General features: G+C 41.3%; 2 protein-coding genes across 2 annotated transcripts; both read right to left on the reverse strand.

Moving 5' to 3' along the window:
* Positions 1 to 310: 310 nt before the first annotated feature.
* Positions 311 to 13,659, reverse strand: LOC306822204 (WD repeat-containing protein 26-like). The gene is made up of 14 exons (XM_079341060.1): positions 13,006 to 13,659; positions 10,821 to 10,920; positions 9,879 to 9,935; positions 8,277 to 8,413; positions 7,246 to 7,343; positions 6,985 to 7,141; positions 6,504 to 6,642; positions 5,601 to 5,741; positions 5,139 to 5,258; positions 4,130 to 4,275; positions 3,868 to 3,946; positions 3,623 to 3,752; positions 2,625 to 2,819; positions 311 to 2,502 (listed from the first exon to the last, which is right to left on the reverse strand). The coding sequence occupies exons 1-14, from the start codon at positions 13,308 to 13,310 to the stop codon at positions 2,477 to 2,479; spliced, it is 1,830 nt and encodes a 609-aa protein (XP_079197186.1). The 5' UTR covers positions 13,311 to 13,659; the 3' UTR covers positions 311 to 2,476.
* A 1,266-nt stretch (positions 13,660 to 14,925) lies between these two features.
* adcy3b (adenylate cyclase 3b) lies at positions 14,926 to 24,181 on the reverse strand. The gene is made up of 20 exons (XM_079368966.1): positions 23,260 to 24,181; positions 22,500 to 22,649; positions 21,831 to 21,967; positions 21,606 to 21,717; positions 21,205 to 21,332; positions 20,842 to 21,000; positions 20,590 to 20,749; positions 20,402 to 20,509; positions 19,898 to 19,974; positions 19,595 to 19,756; positions 19,397 to 19,484; positions 19,112 to 19,228; positions 17,949 to 18,220; positions 17,757 to 17,838; positions 16,776 to 16,934; positions 16,303 to 16,449; positions 16,054 to 16,170; positions 15,778 to 15,904; positions 15,554 to 15,678; positions 14,926 to 15,470 (listed from the first exon to the last, which is right to left on the reverse strand). The coding sequence occupies exons 1-20, from the start codon at positions 23,938 to 23,940 to the stop codon at positions 15,288 to 15,290; spliced, it is 3,291 nt and encodes a 1,096-aa protein (XP_079225092.1). The 5' UTR covers positions 23,941 to 24,181; the 3' UTR covers positions 14,926 to 15,287.
* Positions 24,182 to 24,380: the final 199 nt, after the last annotated feature.

Below are 24,380 nucleotides of genomic sequence, written 5' to 3' on the forward strand. Positions count from 1 at the left end.
CAAAAAGAAAAATCTGGTCAATCACACAGACGTGATAAAGTTGATTCTCACATGAAGGAAACTCCTTAAAGGCGAGGGGTGGATACTTCAGACCTGATTTGATTGTACGTAACACTCTTCCTTTACAAAAAAAACTAAACAAAAAAGAAAAAACACTCCAATTCCAGTCAAACTGGCATGGGTGTTACTGTGCATATTCATTTGCAATATTTGTGGTAAATAAAATGAAATATAAAGAACCAAACATATTGAAAAAAGATTTGAAAAAAGGGGTTACAAAGATTACAGAAAATAAAATGAGGACTCAAAATGTCTGGTTATATTTTAATATGATCATACAGGGATAGAGGTCAACCAAAAAAATGATATAATGTGAACAAAAAATTGAAGTAACAAAAAAGTTCAATAAAAACAGGCAGAAAAGCACTGATTTTAAACATGTTTTTACTGTATATCAGTCTGTAGCAAATAGTCATTACATACCCTGAAAAAAGGGAAGAAGAAAGCTTTGAATGGTGCTGCTGAATAAGTTGGCTGGAGAGCAAAGGGGAGGATGCTGAATTCTCTGTAATAGGAGGCTGCTGTGCCTTGCCTCAAGTTTGTTGTTTTTTGTCGAGCTACTGCTTTTGGAAGCATATTGGCGAAATGAGGGCTCAATTCCTTTAGTAATCTCCGATTACAATATGGATTTATGTGATTGCAGTTGGTGCAAAACAGCAGGGGGGGGGGGGGGGGGGGGGGTCGGGGTGTCATACATACTGAAAGTTTGTGTGCAACTGTAAAAACAGGAAGGCAGTTTGTGTGTATGTGTGTGTGTTTAGGATTGTATCAACACTTCGTAATGCTGAAATAGGTTCTGCTAATTGGTGCCTCTTCTCCATAACTATTTGTCTTACAATTTACAATCATTAACTTCTCATATGAAGTGACCATTTGCTAATGACACATTTTACAGCGCTTTGAAACATGCCCCTTTCAAAATCGCTCGTGATACACTTTCTTTTCCCCATTGCCAATAACTGTGTCCGTGTCGTTTTTAAATGCCACATGGTGAAGGAGAAATCAATCCTAATGTAAAAATTAAAGCCGCAGATTAAAGAATAGGTTTTTCTTTACAAAATGGCTCCCACTTATTCTTTGTTTCACAGATAGAGGTACCTATAGGGCTTTGGATAACTTAGAATTGGTTTAAAATCCTCTTTACAATTTTTATTAAGTGGGATTAAGAGCATATGGGGGGGGGGTCTTTTGCTGGTGTCAATAGAGCACACATACAAAAACATGCTGCAATTAAACCTGCATACACAAATGTCAACTGTCACACTAATGCGTGCGTTCATAATCACTCACTCTCTCGCTCTGACACTAACTCAAACACACACACACACACACACACACACACACGCACGCACACACACAGACAGAGGAGGGACAGCAGTCACCAGTGTGCATTCCCAGTAGCACTTTTCACATCTGAAAGCATGTCTTCTTGAGAAAGGTCATAACATTTGTGTCCCGACAGAGGAAAGCTCACCGCTGACGCGTGGCCCGCGAGTACCTCTGTCTGTGTCCTCTTTAGGCAGATGAAAGGAGTTGTGCGGTAGCTAGCTCGACAGGAGGGTTGGTTTGGGAAGGTACAGAGACTGTCCTTGTTAGAAGTTAAATTAAGGAATAAAAAAAGTTCCTAATGTCGAGAAACAGAAAGTGGAATCTTCAAGCTAAAGCTTTCCACGGGCACTACTCAAGCTAAGATTCACCTCTTAAATGAGAATTACGCTATGACTATCATAAAAAAAATTGAACATTTAGCATAGCCTTTTTTTTGTTTGTGTGTCCTTTCTCAGCTGGTCGGTCAGTGTTACAATTATGGGTTTCTTCGGTGCATGTCCGACAGATCAAATGTGAAACTAGAGCGAGACAGTGGGGGTAAAAGAGAAAACATATGAACAGGAGAGTTGCTATTTCCTCCCTGTGCCCCATCCTCCCCCAACAACAACCAACCCATGTTTCATGGAGACATTATACAGGTGATGTGACAGACAAACAGGCAGACAGGTGTAGTCCAATTGGAAGCCGGCTGCTCTGCTGTTTCTTTCTTGAATGCGTCATGGGGAGGCTTCCAGCTCAAGGTGAAGGGTCGGATGGAGGAGAACAGCCACTGAAGCTCACCATTGGATGGTGCTCATATGTGCTGGGCATTGACTGCTTTTCCTCTGGGCCAGAATCAGGTTGTTGGGGGTTTTTTTCTCACTAGAACCTGAATATTCAGCGTCCTTATTTAACTCCTCCGTTCTGCCTGAGCCAGCCGGGAGACAAAATATTCTCACGTTTGTTTTCTATTGTCTTGGAGGCTTCTTTGTTTTTCTTCACTTGCTTTAGGTCGGTGTTGGATCTAATTTGCCCGTGTAGGATTGATTTATTGATGAATTCTTGGATTGTTGATATAGAGAGATGTCATCTGGCCCGTAAGTGACCATCAACTGTCCATGTTACTGCAGTTCTCTAAAGGAAAGAATTCATCAAGACGTGTTAAGACTTTTACATTTTCCAGGCTTAAAACATTCAGTTTAGGTAATATCACTTGTTAGCTCACAATGCTTCCTAAAAACAAATTTGGCTTTCACCATTGAGTGCGTCCACTTCTTGTGACTCGAGGAAGGGTGCTGGACCCCACACACGCACTGTGCCATCATCTGAGGCGGAGGCCATGAGTCCTGGGATGGTGGGGTTCCAGCTCACACAGTTAACGGTGCGGGTGTGGCCTGTCAGCTCAGCAATGGGAAGTTCCCCGCGTCTGTGCCAGATGTACACTTTGTGGTCTGTAGAGCAGAGAGCACAAAGGCAAGGCAAGATAAAAAAAAAATAGATATTTAGTAACACATATATTCCCCAGGTCTGGACGTCGGTGGTTAACAAACTCTTTGAACTTGTACAATCATTGTTTTCTATGCATGTTGTTTTAACTTATAAAGGGATGTCAGTCAGCAGCTCTTTTTCCTCTTGTTCATTGTGTACCAGGCAGGTCAGAGTGAGTAACCATAGTGACTGTCTTTCTGTCAATCTACGATGTCCCGCCCCCTCTATGAATAAAACGTTTCAAGTAAAACTGTGTCACAGAATTAAAGTCTTTGTCTTTCGCCTTAAAGTCCACGTTTTTCCCTGATGGCTACTATTTACGAAAATTTTCAAGGCCTGATTCATTATCTGGTTTATATTTCTTTTGCTAACTATGATTGACAGCAAAACCCAACATTTTTTGCAACTTTTCTTTGATGGAAATTCAATTTTACAGCAAAGGGTTTATCACTGAAGTGTCCCATTGTAAGCACAGAATATTTCAGGAAAATGTTTTAAATATATTTTACATACTGGAGGGAACATTGTTTTAGAAGTACTTCAGAGCAAGAGGACCATGTCCAAGGAAAAGATCTTTGTTATCCTCCGATAGGTCAATGTCTTTTTGGCCTCTGCTGACATACGAGCCTGTGTGTGTGTGTGTGTGATACAGGAACTGCTACAACATTCATGACCTCTCCTGAATGAAATGAGCCACTGTTAGCTACAGTTGATCACAGTTAATCAGGCTGGTATTTCTTTTTGCATCGTTTCTTTTTGACTGTACCTTCGCTGCCGCTGGCAATGAAGTCTTCGTTGTGTCCCCCAAAGCAGGAGTGGATCGTGTAGAAGCCCTGGGTCACACCTTGGTACTTCCTCACCAGCACCCGGTCTTGAAGGTCCCACAGGTGTACTCCCTAAACCAGGAACCGATAGAGTTGTTTGTTCAGTGCCGAAATGTCCTGCGCAGTGTTTCTAAATTCAAAGGTGCTCGAGGAACCGGTAAACTTAATAATGCACCAAATATCTTACCTGAGTTGCTACATTTAACAAAGCTAATCTTCCATTCTTTGAAACAGTAAAAGACATGATAGGGTGATCCTCCTGAACTCTGTGGAGGACATGTGGACGACAAACAAACAGTCAGGAAACACGTCGCAGCATGCCAATATACAAAGAAACAACTGATACGGACTCCCTGCATGTTAGGTTACGGAATCATTTCAATTAAAATGATAGTAAAGTATGGAACGAACACAAGCACTTTGTAGAGAGTGTAATGACTAACACCTACATGTTTCTGTCTGTAAGGTCCTCGAAGTTGTACCCCCGGATACGTTGGTGTGTGTCAGAGGCCAACACTGCTCTGCCATCGCCGAGGCACCACAGGCACTGCACCCTCACACCCTCCCAGGAGTCCAACAAGTTCCCATCCAGGTCCTGAGAACACAGACAGACCACTCTACAGCTCTTATTCTTGACTGAGGAATGATAGTGTGTTATATGGTAGTCTGATAAACACTATTAGATGTTAAAAAACAAACAGTGTTTGACATTAAAAGAGGCTTTTTAAAGGTCATCGTTTATAAAAATGTTGCTCTTTCTATTAACGTGATGAACTGGAATTATTGTCGTTTGAATCACTTCTAAGGTTTCAAGATCAACCACACAGAAACCTGCCCATCCACAACTAATAGATACAGATGCAAGTAAAGACATTTGTAGGTTGACGGCTGCAAAATCAATACACTGATATATCCCATTAATCAAAGACAACTCTTTCAGGATAGCAGTCACAAAACAGCTGCTTTAAGTCTGTCTGTTAATACCTCCCTGCATCCTATAAAACACACCAGACATTCAGCTCTCGATCAAAACAATAACCAAAGATGACGCCGAGGCTGGCGGAGAATCATTGGATTGATTGTCTCTCCTACTGCTCCCCCACCCCCGATGAAAACAAACTCAGAGTTGACCATAGTTAGTTAGACCAAGCGTTTACCGCATGCTAATGTATCATTAACATGGCGTTATGGTCGCTGCAGCACATACAGTACGACAGCTTTCATTAGCAGTTCCCGCTTCCTTATGCAGCCGTCTTTGGCGTAACATCCGGTGTTTCCATGGCAACGCTATAAAATTACGAATTTATCTGGCTTTGATAACTGTTGGAAATATTTGATGTAACTCAACAGCAAAATGATGACAAAGGTTTAGTCCCTTGTTGATTCATTTAGACATGTCTGTTTAAATTCTGCACATTGTTCCTTTAAAATAAATGATCAAACCAGCCATCCACTCACACATTGATAAAACTGTCCTCTTTGTCCTCCAGTGACAAAGCGCTTGCCATCGGGGTTCCAGGCCACACTGGTCAGACTGTCCTCATGGGACTGGGACATTTTGGTCCGCAGCTCCCCCGTCTGGACATCAAAGGAGTTGGTGAAGACATTACAAAAAAAACAGAGCAGCAGAGAAAGATGGGGGGAAGGGAGACAGCAAAAAGAAACATTAAGTAAGAGCGGGGGAGGGGTGGATGAAAGGAGGGGAGGGAGAAAAGGAGAGGTCATTGAGTACACAGCCTACACAGTATCTATGGGATGTTTTCGTCTCCTCTTGTTTACTGAATGTGAATGAAACGTCTCAGTCCTGTCGTGTAGCCTTTCTACACATTTTCAGCTTGAAAACGATTTTCAAAGCTTATCACAAGTAAAGGATTATTCTGTATATGAAAAACAGCACAGTCTGAACAAGGAGCATGTCACCTGAACATTCCAGAGCCACAGCTCAGAGCAGTCATCAGGTCCACAGGCGATCAGGTAAGTGTCATCGGGACTCCAGGCTAAGTAAGAGACGCCATATGCATGACCCTCCAGGGTTCGCAGCAATTTTAACTGGTGGCTCTCCTGCATAATGAGAAGACAACATTTGTCACAATAAAAAATGTGCTTCAACAAACAGAGGATTGTAAAGAGTCACCTTCAGCTAAAGCAAGATAGTCAAACAGTCTGATGCCCCCTGACAGGCAAAAAAAATAAAAATCTACAAGACATAAACTGGATGCATAAAAAAAAGAAAAACAAGACAAGTCAATTCTGTGTTACGGATGGATTCTACCCTCAAGCTTCCTTTGAAAAATAAAATAAAAACATGTGGTAAACAAGAGCTGGAGAAAGAAAGACAATCTAAAGTAAATGGTGAAATGAGGAACGCAATATTATTCTTTTAAAAATGGAAATGAGTGTCAGACTTCTAACAAAGGCTGAGCAGTGCTTGTGCATGCATCGCCTTGATAATTGATTTGATCCCAAGCGTCTTCACACAGATCTATAACTCCTAAAACTAATATTCAGCGAAAAGTTTGCGACAAATCAAAAAAGTGAATTTATAAACCCATGATTATCTGAGCAGAAGGAGGCGAAGACGTTATTTGCTTCAGCCTTCGGACGCCTAATGAAGCTGCTTCGTACTCTTTTCTCCTTCACCGGTCCGAACTGACCATTCATTCTGAACTAGGAATAGATCATAAACAAGTATCAAACAAATATCATCTGTGAAAGCCAAGAGAGACGATGACGTTCCTGAAGAGTCATTTTTGGCTTCGTTTACTAAAAATCAAAAAAGAAAAAAAGAGAGAGCAGGTTTCTTTTGGCGTTTTTTAAACTCACCGGGTCTACTTGCCAAACTATGACTGTAGTGTCTTTGGAGCCAGTTGCTAGTTTGGTGCCGTCGTTTGAGAATTTGCAGAACCACACCTCGTTACAGTGCTCTGTCAGAATCTGTTGCGTGTAACATGGGAACTGTTTCCTGTAATGTGGGAAAAAGACCGTAGGTTAAAGTTCATCATGGAGGTCAGTAATGGCAGTTCTTAATTCGTTGGATTGTCTTTATCAAAACAAAACATGTTCAAATTGTCAAATGAATCCCACGAACAGGGCCTGTGTTCACAAGCTGGTGTCGACTATTTTCAATACAAAACTAATGTAGTTCAGTGAGGGAGAAAGTTACAATGAAAGTAGTGCAGTATTAATAAAGATTGCATGCCTTTTATAATCATGTTTTTCTAACGTCAGCAGGTCTATGGGTAAGTAAATTGGATGCTTCAGTATGATTATTAAACAGTAGGAGAGCAGCATGTGCTGCACCAACCTGCTGCAGACATGATCGAGGAGGAGAGAGACAGAGTCCAGACTACAGTCGAGCTTGGTGTTATGATAGAGGCAGCGGTCCCTCTGAAGCTCCACAGCTTGTCGTAGCAGAGTCTGCATTCGCCGAGGAGGCAGCATTACAGAAGGGGGAAGATACGCTACAGGAAGAGAGAAAGGAACGCAAAGTTACTCAAAAAAACCAACCAAACACAGGCCGGGAGATATGGGTGTGTTCGCTCTAAGGTTCCAGTGTTTTACTCACTCTGTAGTTTGTCCAGCAGTCGGCAGCGTGAGGCGGTACCCTTGCCCTCCCACTCGGCCTTTGCTCTCAGGTCGTCAGCATGGCTACACATTAAGTACCTGCAGAAGGACACAGACAGAAAAACACATTTAAAACTCTACAAAACACAGAGCACAATATATTCACTCATTAGTTAATAGCATGCAGGGCACCGTGACAGATTAGAAAACATCAAGTTGAATCAAACTTAATCTGTCGGAAATAGACTTTTGTGTACAAGCTAAAATGAGCAAACAGTCAGTGCATGTTCGGACAGATACAGACATGTGGTGACAGGGTCAAGGACACATCGGGATAGAGCTGATTGATCAAAGATGAGACGTGCGAGATCAATAAATGAGTCTGTCAATGCAGTGAAGGACTGCTAAGACAAACAGGAGGGGCCTGCAGTGTTGAGTGATCAATGCACACTGACTGATTAGATAAGAGAAAAGGACACAGCGTTAGCCGTGCTTTCATCAGGCGGTCGAGGAGACGATCCTAAAGCTAGCGACATGTCACATAGTAAATCAGAAGCATCATTAGTTCATCCATAACAAACCAAACACAAGAATGACCGTTGAGAGAGATTGATCGAGGCGATTGGTTTTCAGCACGCTGTGAAAGCAATTTACACGAGAACGAAAACTCAAACAGAGCTACAAACTACTGATAGTTTTTCCTGCTGTCAATAGTCACGTTTGATTATTTCAGATAGATTCAAATATCTCCTTTGTAGATAGAAGCTTTGGGACAACAATGAAGTTAAAATAACTGCTTAAATATCATGTTTAAAGAGGGATCTATTGGCATGTATTCAATTCCAAGAACCAATCAGCATCCATTTTTAACTTCTGCTTCTGGAGTTGGCTCATCCCCAGCTGTGGCAGCTGTATCATTAATGATTACAGTTATCTAAGAGCGACATTGGTACTATGAAGCTGGGTTTTTTTTCTGGATACGAGTCACGACTGCTATGAGACAGATGCAATATTCCAAATGATAAGATTTACCCGCTGAGTACGTGGATGCGGTCTGTGTTGTACTTGAGTGGCGTCAGCTCTCCTCGGAGCACCTGCAGAGCCTCCAGGACTTTGCCGTCCTCCAGGTACTCCAGGTACTTCTGCTGCAGCAGCAGGAACTTCATACGCTGAGTAGAAGAAGACAGAGATGAGGTTTACCACAATGGGAAGAAGTACAGAAGGAAAATGAAAAAAAAGAAGAAAAAAAGAAAAGAACGAAGAATAAGCGAGCAGAAAACATTGGGGAGAAGTCTCTGCATCAAATTTATTTACATGTTTAAAAATGTATCTGTTTTATTTCGTTCTGTTCAAACAATGACGAGGCATCCCTCCCAATTAATAATAATCAATCAACAGAAGACCACTGATCACCTCTGGTTGTGCTAGCATGTGTGGTATTAAGAGTCTCTGACAACTCTTAACTAACACATTCAAGAAAACATCCACACCAGTCTACTGAGAAGTGAGTCAAGAACACACAAGACATCACCTAACTCGAAACAAACTTGCTTGCTCGAGCTACACTGAAAAGTCTTGTCAACAATGACATCACCAGGCCGCTCCAGCTCGGCACCTTAAACGGATGTACTCACTTCTAGCCTTTATCTCAAAGAACCAACTGGTAACAGCGGTTAAACCGACGTCTGACACGGAGCAGCAGGGGGCTCAGCTGGGAGGCTCATTTTCTCTGCTAATAAAGCATGACGGCTGGAAGCTAATTAGCTGCATCTGTGGCCCATTTCAAAACTTTACTGTGAAGCTTGTCATACAATATAAATGATCTAATATAAAGTCAAACCTTTTGGTAGTTAGTTTACAAAACATGGTTATTCAAGATGATCTTTTGTCAGATGAAATTCTGCAGAGAGACGACATGTAAAGCTTTTCCTCCAATCATCTTTCACCACGAGCGTTTGATATATATTTGCAAGTAGCTCCTTAGATTGAGTGGGAAATGAATTGCTGTGTCTTTAAGGTGTAGATTGATGCCACACATTTCAAAGAATGTTCGCAATTTTGGCAGCAAAAACTGAGACACTCCAAACGTTCAACTGCAGCTCTTTGTCAGTGTTTCCGCGTCACGTTATTAAGAGCTTGTTAGAATGACTTTGTTGTGTGGAAATGGACAAAAAAGGACATGGAAGTTTGAGCTTTTAAAAGATGTCAAACTCTCCCGCGCTTGTTTTATCAAATACATGTCACGCATCAGGATACAAAAATTCTAAAACACAGAGCAGTGTAACTTAACTACTTCAAACACCATTTTAATATTTAACAACAGACCAACACAAGCAAATATCAGCAGATCCATCTGATCTTTGGTTCTACGCAATATGTTCTCAATATCCAGAAATGAAAAGAAATCATGAACTTATCATTTATCCAGAAGAATGACTCCGTCTAAGGCTAAACTAAAGCCATGTGAACTTGATGCACTCACACCTTGAATGGTGGTGTCCATTACTGCTGCACATCCAAAACATTTTCTCTTTCTGCGCGTCACAACGAGAACATGCATTTAACTGTACCGTTCCAGAACCTTCAGACTGAGCCGAAAATCATTCAGCCCAGGTTTGGGCAAGGGGAGCTTACCACAATAGCGTTGGGAGAATGCATCAGTGCCCTCAGCTCATTGAGATCATTCTCAGCCTGGACAAAAACAAAAGGGAGGGTGATGGAGGGGAGAGACAGAGAGAAAGAAATGGTCAGCTCAGCAGTTTAGATGCATCCACACGAGGGGGAAAAAAACAACTAATATCATGAGCAGTATTAGAAATCTTATCATCCATTTCTTGTTTAAGATGAGTAAAATAAGGTTTTAATTACAAAACGGACGCTGATGTGTTGCCATCTGAAACCCCCCTAAAACAAAAGTTTATTAACATTTCTCTTAAAGCACCAATTAATCAACATTTGTAAAGCTCCAATTCAAAACAAGCGAGCATACTCTTTGCTGATTAACATTTTAAAAGAGCAGGTAAAAGACCGTACTCATTTTAAAACAATAATAAAAGGGATGGGGGAGATGGGATAAGAGGTAGGGAGGATTTCCTCTTCGTATTCCTCGCATTCCTGTTGTCCAGAAATTTTATTTTTCCATCCTGCGATCATGACCTCGACCCATCATTCCAGAAGATTCACAAGGCCATTAATAATACGCTGTGCTTGCTTTTAGAAGCTTTTGGTTTCATACGTTGGCACAAGACTTGTTGTGCACTGAAACAAGGTTTGAACAGAGTGTGTTGATTTATAGACAATTATATACATTGAAGGAAAAAAAAACCCTGAGAACGCTATAATTCACTGATTAGAGGAGAGTTGTGTAATAAATAAAATAGGAGCCTGTGCAACTGTGACCCAAATACACACCACTGTGTTATTAAATCCTAACCCTCATCTACCAAAGTTATCTGTCTGATGGATTCTTGACCAACACAGCCTATTCATCTTACACATTAATAAGAGCAACAGATCATACACAACACCCACATTTACAGTGGGCGTGAATATGTAATCATTTAACCAAAGACCTACCTTGTCCCACTCTCCCTCCATGACGTGGTTACGGAACTTGGTAGCTGAGGAGTGTTCCAGTCTGCAGCCCGATTCCTGCATTAGCAGGTCCACTGTTTGACTACACAGATAGAGATAAAGAGGGAGACAGTGTTACAGGCTGACATATAAACATGGATCTGACAGAATCCAGTGAGGAAGGAGATACGTTGAAGTATTTAAAACAATCATACACTGAGTTAAAAAGCAAGCACAAAAAGTGAGTATTTCAGAGCTCAGTAGATTAGAGGGACAAACGAGAAGCGAGTGCTTGCTGATCTTATGACCTGTGGATTATTCCATGTTAACAAGGACAGCAGAAAGGTGAATGGGAGATCTGCAACATGAGTGGATAATATGTGGACAATAATAAAGGTCTACAAGAACAATTTTACAATAAATACGTTTTTTAGCCAACAGGATTAAGAACATTTCTACAAAACAATGTCAAAATGGGGGGGGGGGGGGGGGGCACGCAATTCCAGAGCAGCAGTTATGTCAGCAGAGTGCTATTAGAGGACGATAGGAGGTTCACTATCATGAACTGAGCTTCCACCATGTCAGCTTGTGAGCCATGACCATCTGTCCAATCACCATCCCTCTCTGCTAAACACATTAACAGGTTTGCTGAAAAGTGTGTGTGTGTGTGTGTGTGTGTGTGTGTGTGTGTGTGTGTGTGTGTGTGTGATAATGAAAGTGGGTTGTGGATGGGGGCAGCTGACACCTTCAGCATGATGACATCATTCTCAGGTATCAGTGGAGTAGCTGCAGTAGCCCTGTGTTTGGCCTCTCATCCTGCTACAGTGGATTCTTTTTCTTGCATTTCCCCAGCTGAGATATAGGGGCTCTCTTTCATACCAGCCATGTATCCCCCTGACCCACCCTCTCTGTAAACATAGCAGTGTGGGGCTGTCTTTTATTAAAGCCTTGTAATGGCAGCTACACTCTCAGCTGGATACCAGGAGATCTGCGGATGTGTAGCTGCCCAACACTGGCTACCAAAACAGCAGCTCTGAAGAAGAACGCAAGTCACAGATTTCTTGAAAAAGCCCCACTAAGCTATAATTAGATTCACAGCGCTTCCATCTAAACCAGCTGGTAGAAAGCGCATTGTGTGTATCCGCCATAAACCAACCGATTCTCCTCAATTCACGACCTACTGTCGCCCACAGTATTGACTGCTGTCTTCAAATAAATACATGCCCTAACACATGCACGTCACCTTTGTGAGGGACTGTTGACACACTGCTGACACAGTGACAGAGGAATAAAAGCAAATCAATAATCGACGATGAGAGTCAGCATGTAAAGAAAGCTGTTTTTATGTTGTGATTGAGCTGACAAATAAAAAGACAGTTCAAAGGGTTCACTCTGAATACTAAAATAACCAGGACAGTCTTCATAACCAACCAGGCTTGTTGTTGCAATCAGGCCGAGCGATTAATGTGACTATATAGACTATATAGACGAAATCGAAAAAAAAGAGAAGAAAAAAAAACACGTATTTTTCCGGAAGCAGCCAAGCTAGAAAAAAATAAAGAAAAGCCATTCAGGCAAAAACCAACATTGACAACCCGCACATTAACGTTTCCTCCGTACTTTTATTTTTTACAAACAATATACTGCAAAGAACATCCTGCTTGTGAATTCAACCAGGAAACTAAATAAAGATCTGTTCCCATGACATTGATTTTTAAACCATAACAAGCCAACAGATCCTCGGTACTAACCTTAGATGATGTAATGCTTTTTATACAATGCGAAATCCTTAAAGATTATTAACGCATCGTGGAGCTAATGACAAATAAAAAAAAATCTTAAACCGATCATGGCACTGTTAAAGAGGAAATGTAAGAGCGTGTTGTTGTTTTTAACGTTTGTTCAAATGGTTAAAGTCAGGACACAGCACCTTAGCGCAGGCTAATGCTGCTAGCTATGAGGCTAACTGTTATTGTGCAAGATGGACCCCTTCTTCTTCTTCTTCCCGAGCCGAGCTCAGAGGCTAACTACCCCATCCCCCATGTTTGTGTCTGTCAGGCGCACTATTAGCGCTTTTACCAGCTGCTCCACTAGAACCTTCAGATGTATATATTTATACATGTCGTACTTCATGTTCAACTCAAACTTTGGATGAATTGGGTTTTTTTTCGACTTCTAATAAACTTACTTCAGCCCTAGTCCGTGGAGATGTTGCCCTATTAATCGTATGACATCTTCCTCCGCCTGCGATAGTCGTTTTTTCTTCTTCAAAGAACCGACCTCCGAGCCCGAAGCTGCAGAGGCAGCCGAAGTCCCCGAACCGGGTCCTGTAGCAGACCCGTTACTGGTACCGATATTAGTTCCGTTGTCTGTGCTGGAAAGAAGCCCGTTCGAGTGGTTTCCACCGGCCGATGATGACTCCCCGTTTTGTGCGCTGTTCAGGCAGGAGATATCAGTAGATTCTTGTCCCTGTCCTGCCCCGTTTGCCTGCATGCTGCTGCTGAGGTTGTTGACTACACTTCGGTTAAAGTGGATGGCAGAGGTGGCTTGAGAGAGTGGAGAGGTGGTAGCAAGTCCTAGGACAACTCCAGAAAGGCCTGTTACAACTGCTGAAGCCCCGGGCTCTCCTGCTCCCTCCGCCGCCGAGGCTCGGTGCTTCTTCCGCGGGGGCGGCGACGCTCCGCCGGTGTCCGAGTCGGAGGAGGAGGAAGCGGAGGCCAGAGTTTCCTCACCGAGAGCGGCCGTGGTTAGAAGCCGGCGGAGCTCCGGGTGGGAAATTAAGGTTAATCTTCCAGATTGGAGGCCTCGTTGTCGGGCTCGGAGCGGACTGTCACTGTGCACGCGCTGTCAGTTAGCCCGTTTTTGTTGTTGTTTCTCTCAAAACAGCTGCAGCTCTAATGGACTCCCGACGCCCTGACGTAACCGGAAATTCCTACACTACCAAGCTTCCGGGTAGAATTATAATCCGTGGGTGGCGCATTAGAACCTAGTTAGCATAATAATTACATACTAACAATATAACACATCACATTAAAATTCATTTGAATGTCCCCCTGGCATTTACCTTTAATATGATGGCAGTTTAAAATGACTGGTAGCACATTGTTGGAAACTCAAATGGACTTTCCACAGGTGTCCAGTTTTTTAAACTTCGACTATTCTAATTGTCGCCAACCCTCCCTCCGTTTTATTTTTATTTCTTTTATTTGAGCTATCTCCTGGTTGATTTTAAACTAATTTTCCATAATGAATTCAAACCTGCCTGTTGTATCGCTTGTATTTCTGTTATCTGCATTTGTATTATTTTTATAATCTGTTTGGTCCGTCTGTTTACCTCTGATCCTTTCTTTCTCTAAATGTTGATGTATTTGTTTTTATATGTAAAGCACTTTGTAAACACTTGTTTTTAAAGGTGCTATTTAAATGGAATTATTGTTATTCCATTTAAAATTTAGTCCGCCAAAATCATAAAGCCCATATTTTTTTTATACTAAAGAAAATACACGTATAATGTAAAATGTGCAACTTAGAAGGTATCATCGTGAAAGGCTACATGATAAAACAGGCATTGAAAAAAAATACACCTTTTTTTAGCAGACATTTGACTGGGCTTCAGGAAAAGCAAGAGTATCAAATAATATAATTGGCTTGACGAACTTTACTCTGCAGGAACCTGTCAGACTCAACATGTTGGTTTTTTTATGTGCAATTCGTGAACAGACAAATTATACAATGAACAAACTAACATATTATTTGAAATACATAAATCATCATTTCAATTATTTGTATTTAAGCAAAAATGTCTAGGTCTTTAGCAATTTAGTACCATTAAGATTCTAACATGCTAAGATAAAGGTGGTGATATTTGGCATAGATTGTTTTTCGTCTCATTATAAATACAAAAATGCATCTTAACCCCAAGTATACATAAGTTCAAGAAGAAAAACGATAACTGCTGTGTGGACAGGAGGGGCTTGGAAATAATGTTTGGTAATTTATCTGGCTGCATGTTCAGATGACTTGTGTAATTTAGTTCCAACATTCCACTTGTGTTAACCTACCAACACTGCATCTTAAATTAAAAGACAATCTCAAACATTTAGTGCAAATATATTTTATTGACAACATAAATACAGCAGGATTAACCTACATTGTTTTACAAAACCTGAACCCAGGAGAAACTGCAGAGGGATTCGATTTGTAAGTCTGTGTTGAGCTTGAAATTCTCATAGCACTCTTTGGACATTATTTACAGCTATTTAGACTTTGTTTATGTTCTTTAATTCCTTTATGGGAGAAATGCTATTTTAAAGTTGTAATGCTCATTATAGAACTATTTGTTTGAGTTGTGTGTACTACCATAGCTACAGAGTATCAAAAGTTCTGGAAAGAGTTTGTGCATATGACAGAAACTGAGAAAAATGGACATCAAGCTTTGGCTTCCTCTTGTGTTTAACAAATTCCAAAGAGTCAAGAAATGTCTCCAACTTGGTGTGGAAGGGCAGTGGTCGCTGGACCACATTTGCTGCTGGGTTTGTCTTTTCCTTTCATGAAGAAGGTGAGCAGCTCCCCTTTCCCTTTGACAAAGATGGGACCTCTTCGAATAAAGCGGAAGCCATACTCCTTTAAGATGTCATAGCAGTCTTCCACCACCTGAGGGCAGAGTAGGGCATCAAGTTTGAAGACAAAAGAGATAAATAACAGAAAACATCAGTTGCTTTTAAGTGTGATTTTACCTGGATGTTTCCCATCACTCCCGTGGATTCCATTCTGCTTGCTACATTGACGGTGTTGCCCCAGATATCATAGTGAGGCTTACGAGCTCCAATAACGCCAGCCAGAACTCCGCCCTTATTAAGACCTGAAAAAGATCAATAAAAACATATTTACAAACCGGCTTTTTAATGCACATACATACAGACAGACAGGCTAGCATACACATGATGATTCATCCACTGACCAATTCGAAGCATGAAGTTGTTGAAGGACTGTTTGTTGAGGTTGCTGAGGGTGACTTTCATAGCTAAAGCAAAGTCAGCCAGGTCTGCCAGGTGCTGCCAGCGCTCCATCAGGGACTGATCTTCTGGCTATGGAACAACACCACAACTTCAAACTCACTTGCATCAGTATTTACAGTACAGACAGTAAAGATAATATGGCACCATGAATTGGTATATTTCTAAACCCCACCCCCCCCAAAAAAAACACGTTAATTTAAAATTGAAGGTGTAAACACCTTGCGGTTGGTGTATCCATTGGTGTTGCTTTCTGGGGTGAGACCTGAGGCTGCCATGTAGGTGCTTCCTATTGTCTTAATCTTGGTGATCCAGCGAAATTCATCCCTGTCTAATAACTGGCATAGAGAGTGGACACATGTTAGCCAATGTGACTTGTAAAGGCATACACATTTTATGAAGGTTAAGGAAATTTGTAACACATGAGCTCAATAATTAGAACCAGTTGTACAACCACTGCAGGTACGCACGCTGTCAAAGTCTGAGATGATCTCATTAAGAATCCTAAGACACTCTATGCCTCCATTGTTGATGCTCTCCTCGGTGTAAAAATCAGAAAAGTTGGGGATGGAGGCAAACATTACACCTGTTTCTTCGTAAGACTGGCTGTACAGCTCCTATAAATGACAAGTGACATGATGTTAGCGTTTTTTTAAATATGAAATTGATTAATATTTTCTTTTACAAAAAGCTAAATCTCTGTTGCCTGGCTAGGTTACACCAGGGAGCACAAATATGCTATTTTAAAATGGACCACAAGATGGCACTAATGTGCCAAGCATTGTGATGGGACCCAGAGGCCTTCGTCAGATGCAGTTAACAACAGTAAATGAAGTTGCTTTTAAATAGCAACAATCTGTTACTCATAGAATTTCTCTACCTCTGCACTGACTGGCCTTATGTCTTAAATTGATACAATGACCTGTCACATGTTCACACGTACCTCATCTCTCTTCTTAGATCCCAGGAAGTGTTTGGCCACATGCTCTGGTAGCATATTTGTCACCAGAGCTTCATTCCAGCGTCTCATCTCGAACACCCTCTCCTTCTGGTCACGGACACCAATCTTCCAAAGGAACAGTTTCCTGGACTGTCGCTCCAACTTCAGGAATGAAAGTCAAATAGAAGTAAGATTGAGAGAGAAGGTCATTAGACATTTTAGAGTGGCTGGATGGGAAGAAGGAAAGTAGCCTCTTTAGGGTGCTGACTTTCAAACACTTGGCAATGTGTCATAGACTTAACAGGAAGTTAACTTTAGTGACATCAACCCTTTGTTTTATAACCCTTCAGTTTTCACATTTATCATTTTAGTCTAAAGTGTACGCTTCTTTACTGTCACTTTGATTCTTCAGCTACGGTGGCTGAGAAGTGCAAAACAAAATTATCAAGTCTGAAACACTTTCACATAGATTGAAATGTACATTTTGGAAAACATTACATTTTATAAAACAAACTTGCAAAACCCAAAACACTTTAACCAAGGAAAAACATTTTTTTACAAGATGTGAAACATTTTTACAAACGCTGAGACAAATTAACAAGTGGAAGAATACTTTTACGAGTCCCCCCACAAATTTACAAATGACAGATTCTTGACAGAAACGGAATGTACCAAATGCCAGAAGTAACCCCAGACCAGAAGGAACCCCCTTTCCCTCTCATCGTGTCCTTTAAAAGTTCAAGAGAACGTCCACATGAAAAGCAAAACTGATTCATCTGGCACAAATGAATTCTCCAAAACGGGAAAAACATTCTCATCACCAACAACTCTGTATCACTCCATAGCACTGTTTGTCAAGTCTTTCCACCAAAACAAACAAAGTGATCCCTCATTCAGTCACTTCCAGGTCACTTCATTATTTTAATAAGTCTCTAGGGGTCAGCACAGTGTGACACATTGTGTGTTTGCCTGAAAGTTACTCACGTGTCGGGCAAAGAAGTAAAAGCCAATCATCATAACGATGATCATCATGGTCATAAGGTATTTGGATGGCACTATGAAGGATCTGGAAACACAAAAAAACCCCAGAAAAGTTACTAATAACATACATAAACTGCTTCTACTTTCTATGTTTATTGATGTATTGGACCAACAACTGTAGATAGAGATTCTCACCTGTATGAGGCAAACTGTATGTAGTCATACAGGTCATAGATGTCCCGCCAGCTGTAGATGTTAACAGCTCCAGTTGCTGTGACAACCAGCACCATTAGGCCCAGTTTAATCAGATGGCTGACCTGAATCAACATGGCGGTAGCGATGAGTGACATCACAGCCATGAAGCTGTAATGCTTTGGATTCTCCACACAGCCTCGTTCGCTGAATGACTCCAGCACAGGGCCAGAGGAGCTATTGAAGACTCGGAAGGACGGAGGAACACAGCTCAGCTACAACATCACAAACAAAGAGTGTTTTTTCCGTCAGTGTAACCCAGTGTTTATAGCTTGGACATAAGTTGATACTTTTCCCGTCACTATCTGCTGGACTCTTTCCTCTCTGAGAGAATGTGGAAAATGACATGTGAGCCCCAGGTCGGATTCAAATATGGGGTGTGCTCACTAAACGCGGGGCTACTGGCGCATTGTGTTTCAACTTTTCACATTGTAAAATCTGTTATAAACCGCACAGAAATACATTGATTTATATGTCATACATAATCAGTACCTGCATAATCAAAATAGGGTTCTTGCATTAAAAAAAATAAATAAAAAAAATAAGCATTTTACAAAAGCAGCCACGCATATAGCAGAACTTGTCCCTGTCATTTTAGTGTAAGTGTGACTGTCATCTCTACATGACAGCTTTGAGATAAAAAATGAAGTTCACTTGGCATTGCATGTACCTGTCAGGTGTAGATGCAGCAGTGTTTAACAAGCTGCTCCTGTGGGGTTTAGACAAATGAGCCTGCAGGCAATGAGACAGACAACTAATGGAGCCCACAGGGAGCTTAAAGCCAGACAGGCAGTGAGTGTTTGATGAGGACAAAGTGGAAACTCACTAAGGGGAAGACACACACTAGGGTTGGTTGATTCGCCAGCTAAGACCAAGTCGTGTTTGACTCAAAGTACCAACTATATTTTTCAGTGGATTAGCTTAAAACATAACATGAAGTAATATTTAGCAATGGTTATCTGTATTTCTAAAAGCTGCTATATCACAATGAATCTTGGTGGTTGTTTTAAGAAACTACAAACACTGTGAGAGGATTTATAAGTCAAAGCACCCACCCAGAACACAAACATGCATGCAATCAGAGTGATAGCAAAGTGTGTTTGTACCATGTCAGCAATCACAGCCATGGTAAGAACAAAGATGGCCGCCATTGCCCAAGTGTTTCTTGCCCACCGTGTGCGATCGATCCACAACGAGAAAGACACCAACCTCTTGGAGGACATCTGTGACCCAAAACCCCCCCCTCCACAATTTTAGAGTCTGATTCACCTTTTATCCAATAAAAAAACATGTTTAAAATTAAAAATTAAATGTTGTAGTAATTCTGTTGAAACAGAAAATTAATCAATTAACCATCACTACAAACATGGATACAACTTTCTATTTCTCACCCTGGGGAAGATGGCAGCAAGGGAGCAGATTGTGAGTATGAGCAACAAAAACTCTCCTATTGCCAGAGTCACATAATTCACAACCAACCTAAAACAAATACATAGATATGTAGTGAATTTGCTTTCTTGTTGCTGTTTGCCTTTCCTTGGAAAGGATTATTTAATGCAATAAACAAGATGTAGGTTATGTGAGCTCACTCTGGGTCGATGAACACCTCCATCGCCGTGATGAAGAAGAGCACTATGATGCAGCAGCAGAAAGCCGCTCCACTTCGCTTCTCTTTCTCTGAAGAGTAATGCTCCTCCAACTTCCCATCCACAAAACACAGAGACACACGATTGATCTGATCATCCTTCATTCTGGTAACATGAAAGGAAAGAAAAACACTTTATTACGAGGGTCAGAGAGGACAACAAGACTGTCCTATTAGCAAAACCGGTCTTGAACTTTCAAGTTTAAGTTTTATCTTTATCTTTTTCTTCTGTCTAATTTTATCTTACATTTGATGAGTTTCTCTTTCCAGAAGCTCTTGCTGCAGTCGTCTGTTGATCACTTGTTCCTCGACCATCTTCTTTCTCTGTGGGTTTTCAACAAGACAAGAAAGAGTTTATAGAAAACATAATCCAGTAAGATAAAAAGTAGATGTCATTGTACAGAGGACACAATCTGAGGTCTGTTTATCCATTTAAATTTAGTATGCTGCAAACTGTAATGAGTCCTACCACACATATCCCACCTTCCCTTAACTAGGGTCACTCTTTTTTCTTTTTGACCCATACGCTTCTTGTTGTTGTTTTGTTTTTTTAGTTGTGTGCACTTTAAGGTGAAGCCAAGTAATCCCGTTGTACAATTTGTATAATGACAATAAAGACATTCTATTCTATTCTACATGGAGTTTGTTTCAAACCATCTTTAATCGGTTATGAACAGACCAGTCCATGAGCTTACATTAGAGTCAGGTTTATACGGCGACCAAATAACACAAAACATTGAACATAATTCACCTCATGTTTGGACTCAGTGGATGTGGATTGGGGTGAGGCTGGGCTCCCATTGGATGATGTTGTGTTGATCAACTGATTTGAGTTTCTGTTGGACAATGTGCCTGGTTTCTGAGGCAGGAATATCAGAGGAAAAACTCAGTTAAAGTAATACAATGTAAATTTGATTGAATGGATTATAAATCACTCACATTTCCACTCAGCCCGTTTGTCATCTGCTCAGACACTTGAACCAGGTATGTGTCGATGCCTTTCTCCAGCAGGTACTCACATCTCTCCCCTCCCTCCCCCGGCTCCAGCTCAAACTCTCCGTGCAGACTGTCCTTGGTGGTCTGGGAAATATGCACTCTCCTGGGCAGTACACACAAACCCTTTTTAATAAAACGCATGAAAGAAGTTGCTAGCATACCATACAAGCCAAATTAATATTTTTTTTCTCCTACCCAGGGATCCCTCCCGATTCCATTTTATTGGCTACAGTGACATCAGTGGACCAAACATCAAACTGCCACCTCTTCTGCCCCAGCACTCCTCCCAGCACGGTGCCTGTGTGAACGCCTACACGCATGTCTACTTCAGTTTTTGTCTTCTCTCGCACGTAGCTAGAGCAAGAACAAAAGCAAAAGATAAGTCAGTGCCTTTATTGTGAGTCCCTGTTGTTGTATACACAAGATTTATATTAAAATAACTGTGATAACATCAAAATAATCCATGCCCTTTCCCTGCACATTTGCTGTCCTTTGAGTGTATTTGTTTTTGCAACTTGCATCTTTTTTAGTTGTTGCCGTGATGTGACTAAAACTTACGAGATAGCATCTACCATTGCTAAACCCATCATTATGGAGCAGACAGCGTGGTCCTCTCTGAAGTCAGGAAGACCACAGATACAGTAGTAACAGTCTCCAAGGATCTTAATCCTGAGCTGGTGGTATTGCTGCAAAACGAGGCCAGAGGAATAAATATTGTACGTGTTAGAGAAAAAAAGAGCAAAGAAAAACATTTGCAGAGAGAGGGAATTATGTAAAAGCTTGAAATGAGTATCTTTGCTAAAATGTCTACTCCCTATATGTTTGTTTAGCTTCACTTTTTTAAACTTTGCACATAAATATTCTTGGGTATGTTGTTGTGTGAGTTTATTTCACTTAGGTTGCCATACACGTTTCAAAAGCAAGCATGTGGAGAAACTACAGAGGAGTCAGACACTCACTGCTGCTAGTTTATCGAATCGGGCGAACAGTTCATTAAGCAGCTTGACGAGTTCCTGAGCGCTGCAGGCTGAGGACAGCTGGGTGAAGCCAACAATGTCAGCAAAAAGGATACTGAAACGAGAAGTGAAGATTTTTTTGCCGTCACATTTAACAGACTACGAAAAATTGAGAATCTTAAATGTTTGTAAACTCCAAAGAAAAAAAGTTATGTTGTGCCCCCTGACCTGACGTTTTCATGGCGGTACATGTACATGGTGTTGAACTGTTGCTGCTGCACCTCTGTCTGATCAGCCTGGTTTTTCATGCCCTGCAGCATCTCATCAGCAATGTGTTTGGGAAGGATGGACAATAACAGATCCTCCTACATAAAGTCACAGATGGAGGAATATTTCAAGTTATGACAGGCATGAAAATAAAATGAATTCTCGTCATTTACACTCCTTTAACTTACCAACCAAGTAGTAAAATAAAGAGAGGAGACTTACTGAGACAAAGGTAAGTTTAAATCAATCTATCAAAGCAATTTGCAATAGATTTAAAATACTGAGGGCCATGTGGCATGGGATACATTTTAGCTTTATAAAGTATAATGGCTTTAATCTTTTATTTTTGCATCACACTTCTACTTTTAATGCTAAACATTTGGCATACATATTGTTTAGTAAAAAAAAAAGAAATTAAAAGAACAAGGAACATAAGCCAAATGATGATATAACAAAGCTTAATCTGAACATGGAGTCTGGTCCCTGATGGAGGCTCTGCTGGTGAAAACAAGTTTCTCTAATCATCCTATTAGCCCTGAGCTGAGGAAACACGTTTTAATGAGGAAGCAAGGTGTTTAACAACACGTGTGTTCACCCAAAACAAGAAACAGTAATGTTTCTCTGACTAACCTGCTGTGTGCTCTGCTCCTCCAGTGTGAGTTTGACTTCCAGTGACTGACGGGCCTCCAGAAAAGCTGTCCTGTACTTCCTGTCCGCCATGTAGTATGACATCACACCCACTATGGCTGAGCCCAGGTACAGCATCACATTTGCAAGTAGCTGAAGACAGAGGGAGAACTTGACACTATTCCTCAAATATGTTTAGCAAAAAAATTCCTAGATGGTCAAACCTGAATAGTTAACAGTTTTAAAGATTAACTCCACAGTTATTCATAACTCATTGAGGTTAGACAAATAACGTTTTTTTTAAGAAAAAGAGTTGAAAAAGAGAAGAACATACAATCAGTGACTAATTTTTATCCAGCATTCACATTTTTTTTTGTTTACATAATTCTACTTTCTTTCTATATTTTATCTAATCTCTGGAACATCTGCTTAATGAAATAAGTCACATCTGCTCTTTTGCACTTCTGGCTTCGATTTCGTTGTCTAGCGCTTTGCACAATAACAATAAAGTTGAATCTAATCTAATCCATTGTGGCATAAAGAAAACTACCATCATCTTGGGCCCAATTAAATAAACTCACAAAACAATTTCCAACCAATTATGTGGTGACAAAATACTGAACAGACAATAAGATCTTGCCAAAATTGTGTTAATCAAATGGTTAAGGGTAGCCTACTTCACAAAATAATAACTTTCAAGGGCCTCTATAATTCCTGAATCACGTGCTTTATCGTTACCACTGTAACTCTGGGGCCATATTACCTGTCTCACTAGCATTGGCCCCTGCAGATCATCGTCAAACCTCTGAGCCACAGTGACCCCCAGCACCAGCGTGTGGACCCCACAGGAGAGCGCGGTGAGCAGCAACAGCGGCACCAAGTTGAGGGGGAGCGTCAGAAAACAGGAGAAGCTGAAAAATGCCTGCCAGCCCACAGAGTCACTGGCCTGAGGGAAACGCTCATAATTCAGACACATGTAACTCAAAACGTGGACGGTTATCATCAGCCAGAGTATGTACGGCACTGCTCCGCGCCACACATGTGACGATGGAAGCTTCTGTAACAGACAAAGCACGCAGAGAACTATATCCGCCACAAGACCCACCGCTGCGACCACTACCATCGCTTTCTTGTCAGCAGTGTACACCACCGCGCACATTATGATGATGAAACCGTTAAAAAGAGCTGCAAACATTCCCATCATGGACAGGTTTTCTTGTCTCTGTCGGCGGAAGTAGTTTTGGTAAATCCTTTCCAGTGACTCTGGGGTGAAGGTGAGGCGCACCGCGCTCGGCAGGCAGCGGCAGCAGCTCGCCTGGAGTACGGTCACCTCTCGCGCACGACGCGCCGCGTTGCTGGAGTCACTGGGAAATTGGGCCGAATAATCCACCGAGTACTCCGCAGACTGCTCCGTGTCTGTAGTGTGCACCCGGTTCAAAGACATGTTGATATTTTGAAAATGATCCTTGTGATGTAATACTGTTATTCCTGGGCTTTAGACAGTAACAAAACCAATAGAGAAGTTCAAGTTGTGATACGTCCCATCTTTGTGCTACTTTTGGAGACAGGCAAATTGTTTAATTAATGTGCAATAATAATCCATCCATGTCAAACAATGGTAGTACGGGAAACAATTCCAACACAAAATGCTCCTGAAATGACTAATCCACATTTTTGCCATGAAAAATCACCCTTACTTTTAGATTCTCAGAGTGTCTCCCAGTGTTGGAGCTGCTCTTTTCCCCAGGCTGTTTTAGAGGAATAACTTCTTGCAACATCTTCTTTCCTGCAGCTGAAGTCCTGTGTGGTGCCATAAAAGACCAACATACCCAGAGGAACAGGTGCATATTCATTTCCATACCATACTAGTAAGGGTAATCTAAA

The sequence above is a fragment of the Symphodus melops genome (assembly GCF_947650265.1).
Source record: "Symphodus melops genome assembly, chromosome: 1".
NCBI lineage: Eukaryota > Metazoa > Chordata > Actinopteri > Labriformes > Labridae > Symphodus > Symphodus melops.

Excerpts from the sequence above, each read along its gene's own strand:
- adcy3b (XM_079368966.1), bottom strand. The coding sequence starts at position 23,940 with ATGTCTTTGAACCGGGTGCACACTACAGACACGGAGCAGTCTGCGGAG. Across the intron at positions 20,510-20,589 it reads CAAACGGGCTGAGTGGAAAT|AAACCAGGCACATTGTCCAA; the intron begins GTGAGTGATTTA and ends TTCCTGCCTCAG. Across the intron at positions 17,839-17,948 it reads ATACAGTTTGCCTCATACAG|ATCCTTCATAGTGCCATCCA; the intron begins GTGAGAATCTCT and ends TTGTGTTTCCAG.
- LOC306822204 (XM_079341060.1), bottom strand. The coding sequence starts at position 13,310 with ATGCAGGCAAACGGGGCAGGACAGGGACAAGAATCTACTGATATCTCC. Across the intron at positions 9,936-10,820 it reads TGGAGGGAGAGTGGGACAAG|GCTGAGAATGATCTCAATGA; the intron begins GTAGGTCTTTGG and ends GTTTTTGTCCAG. Across the intron at positions 6,643-6,984 it reads CTCGATCATGTCTGCAGCAG|GAAACAGTTCCCATGTTACA; the intron begins GTTGGTGCAGCA and ends CCCACATTACAG.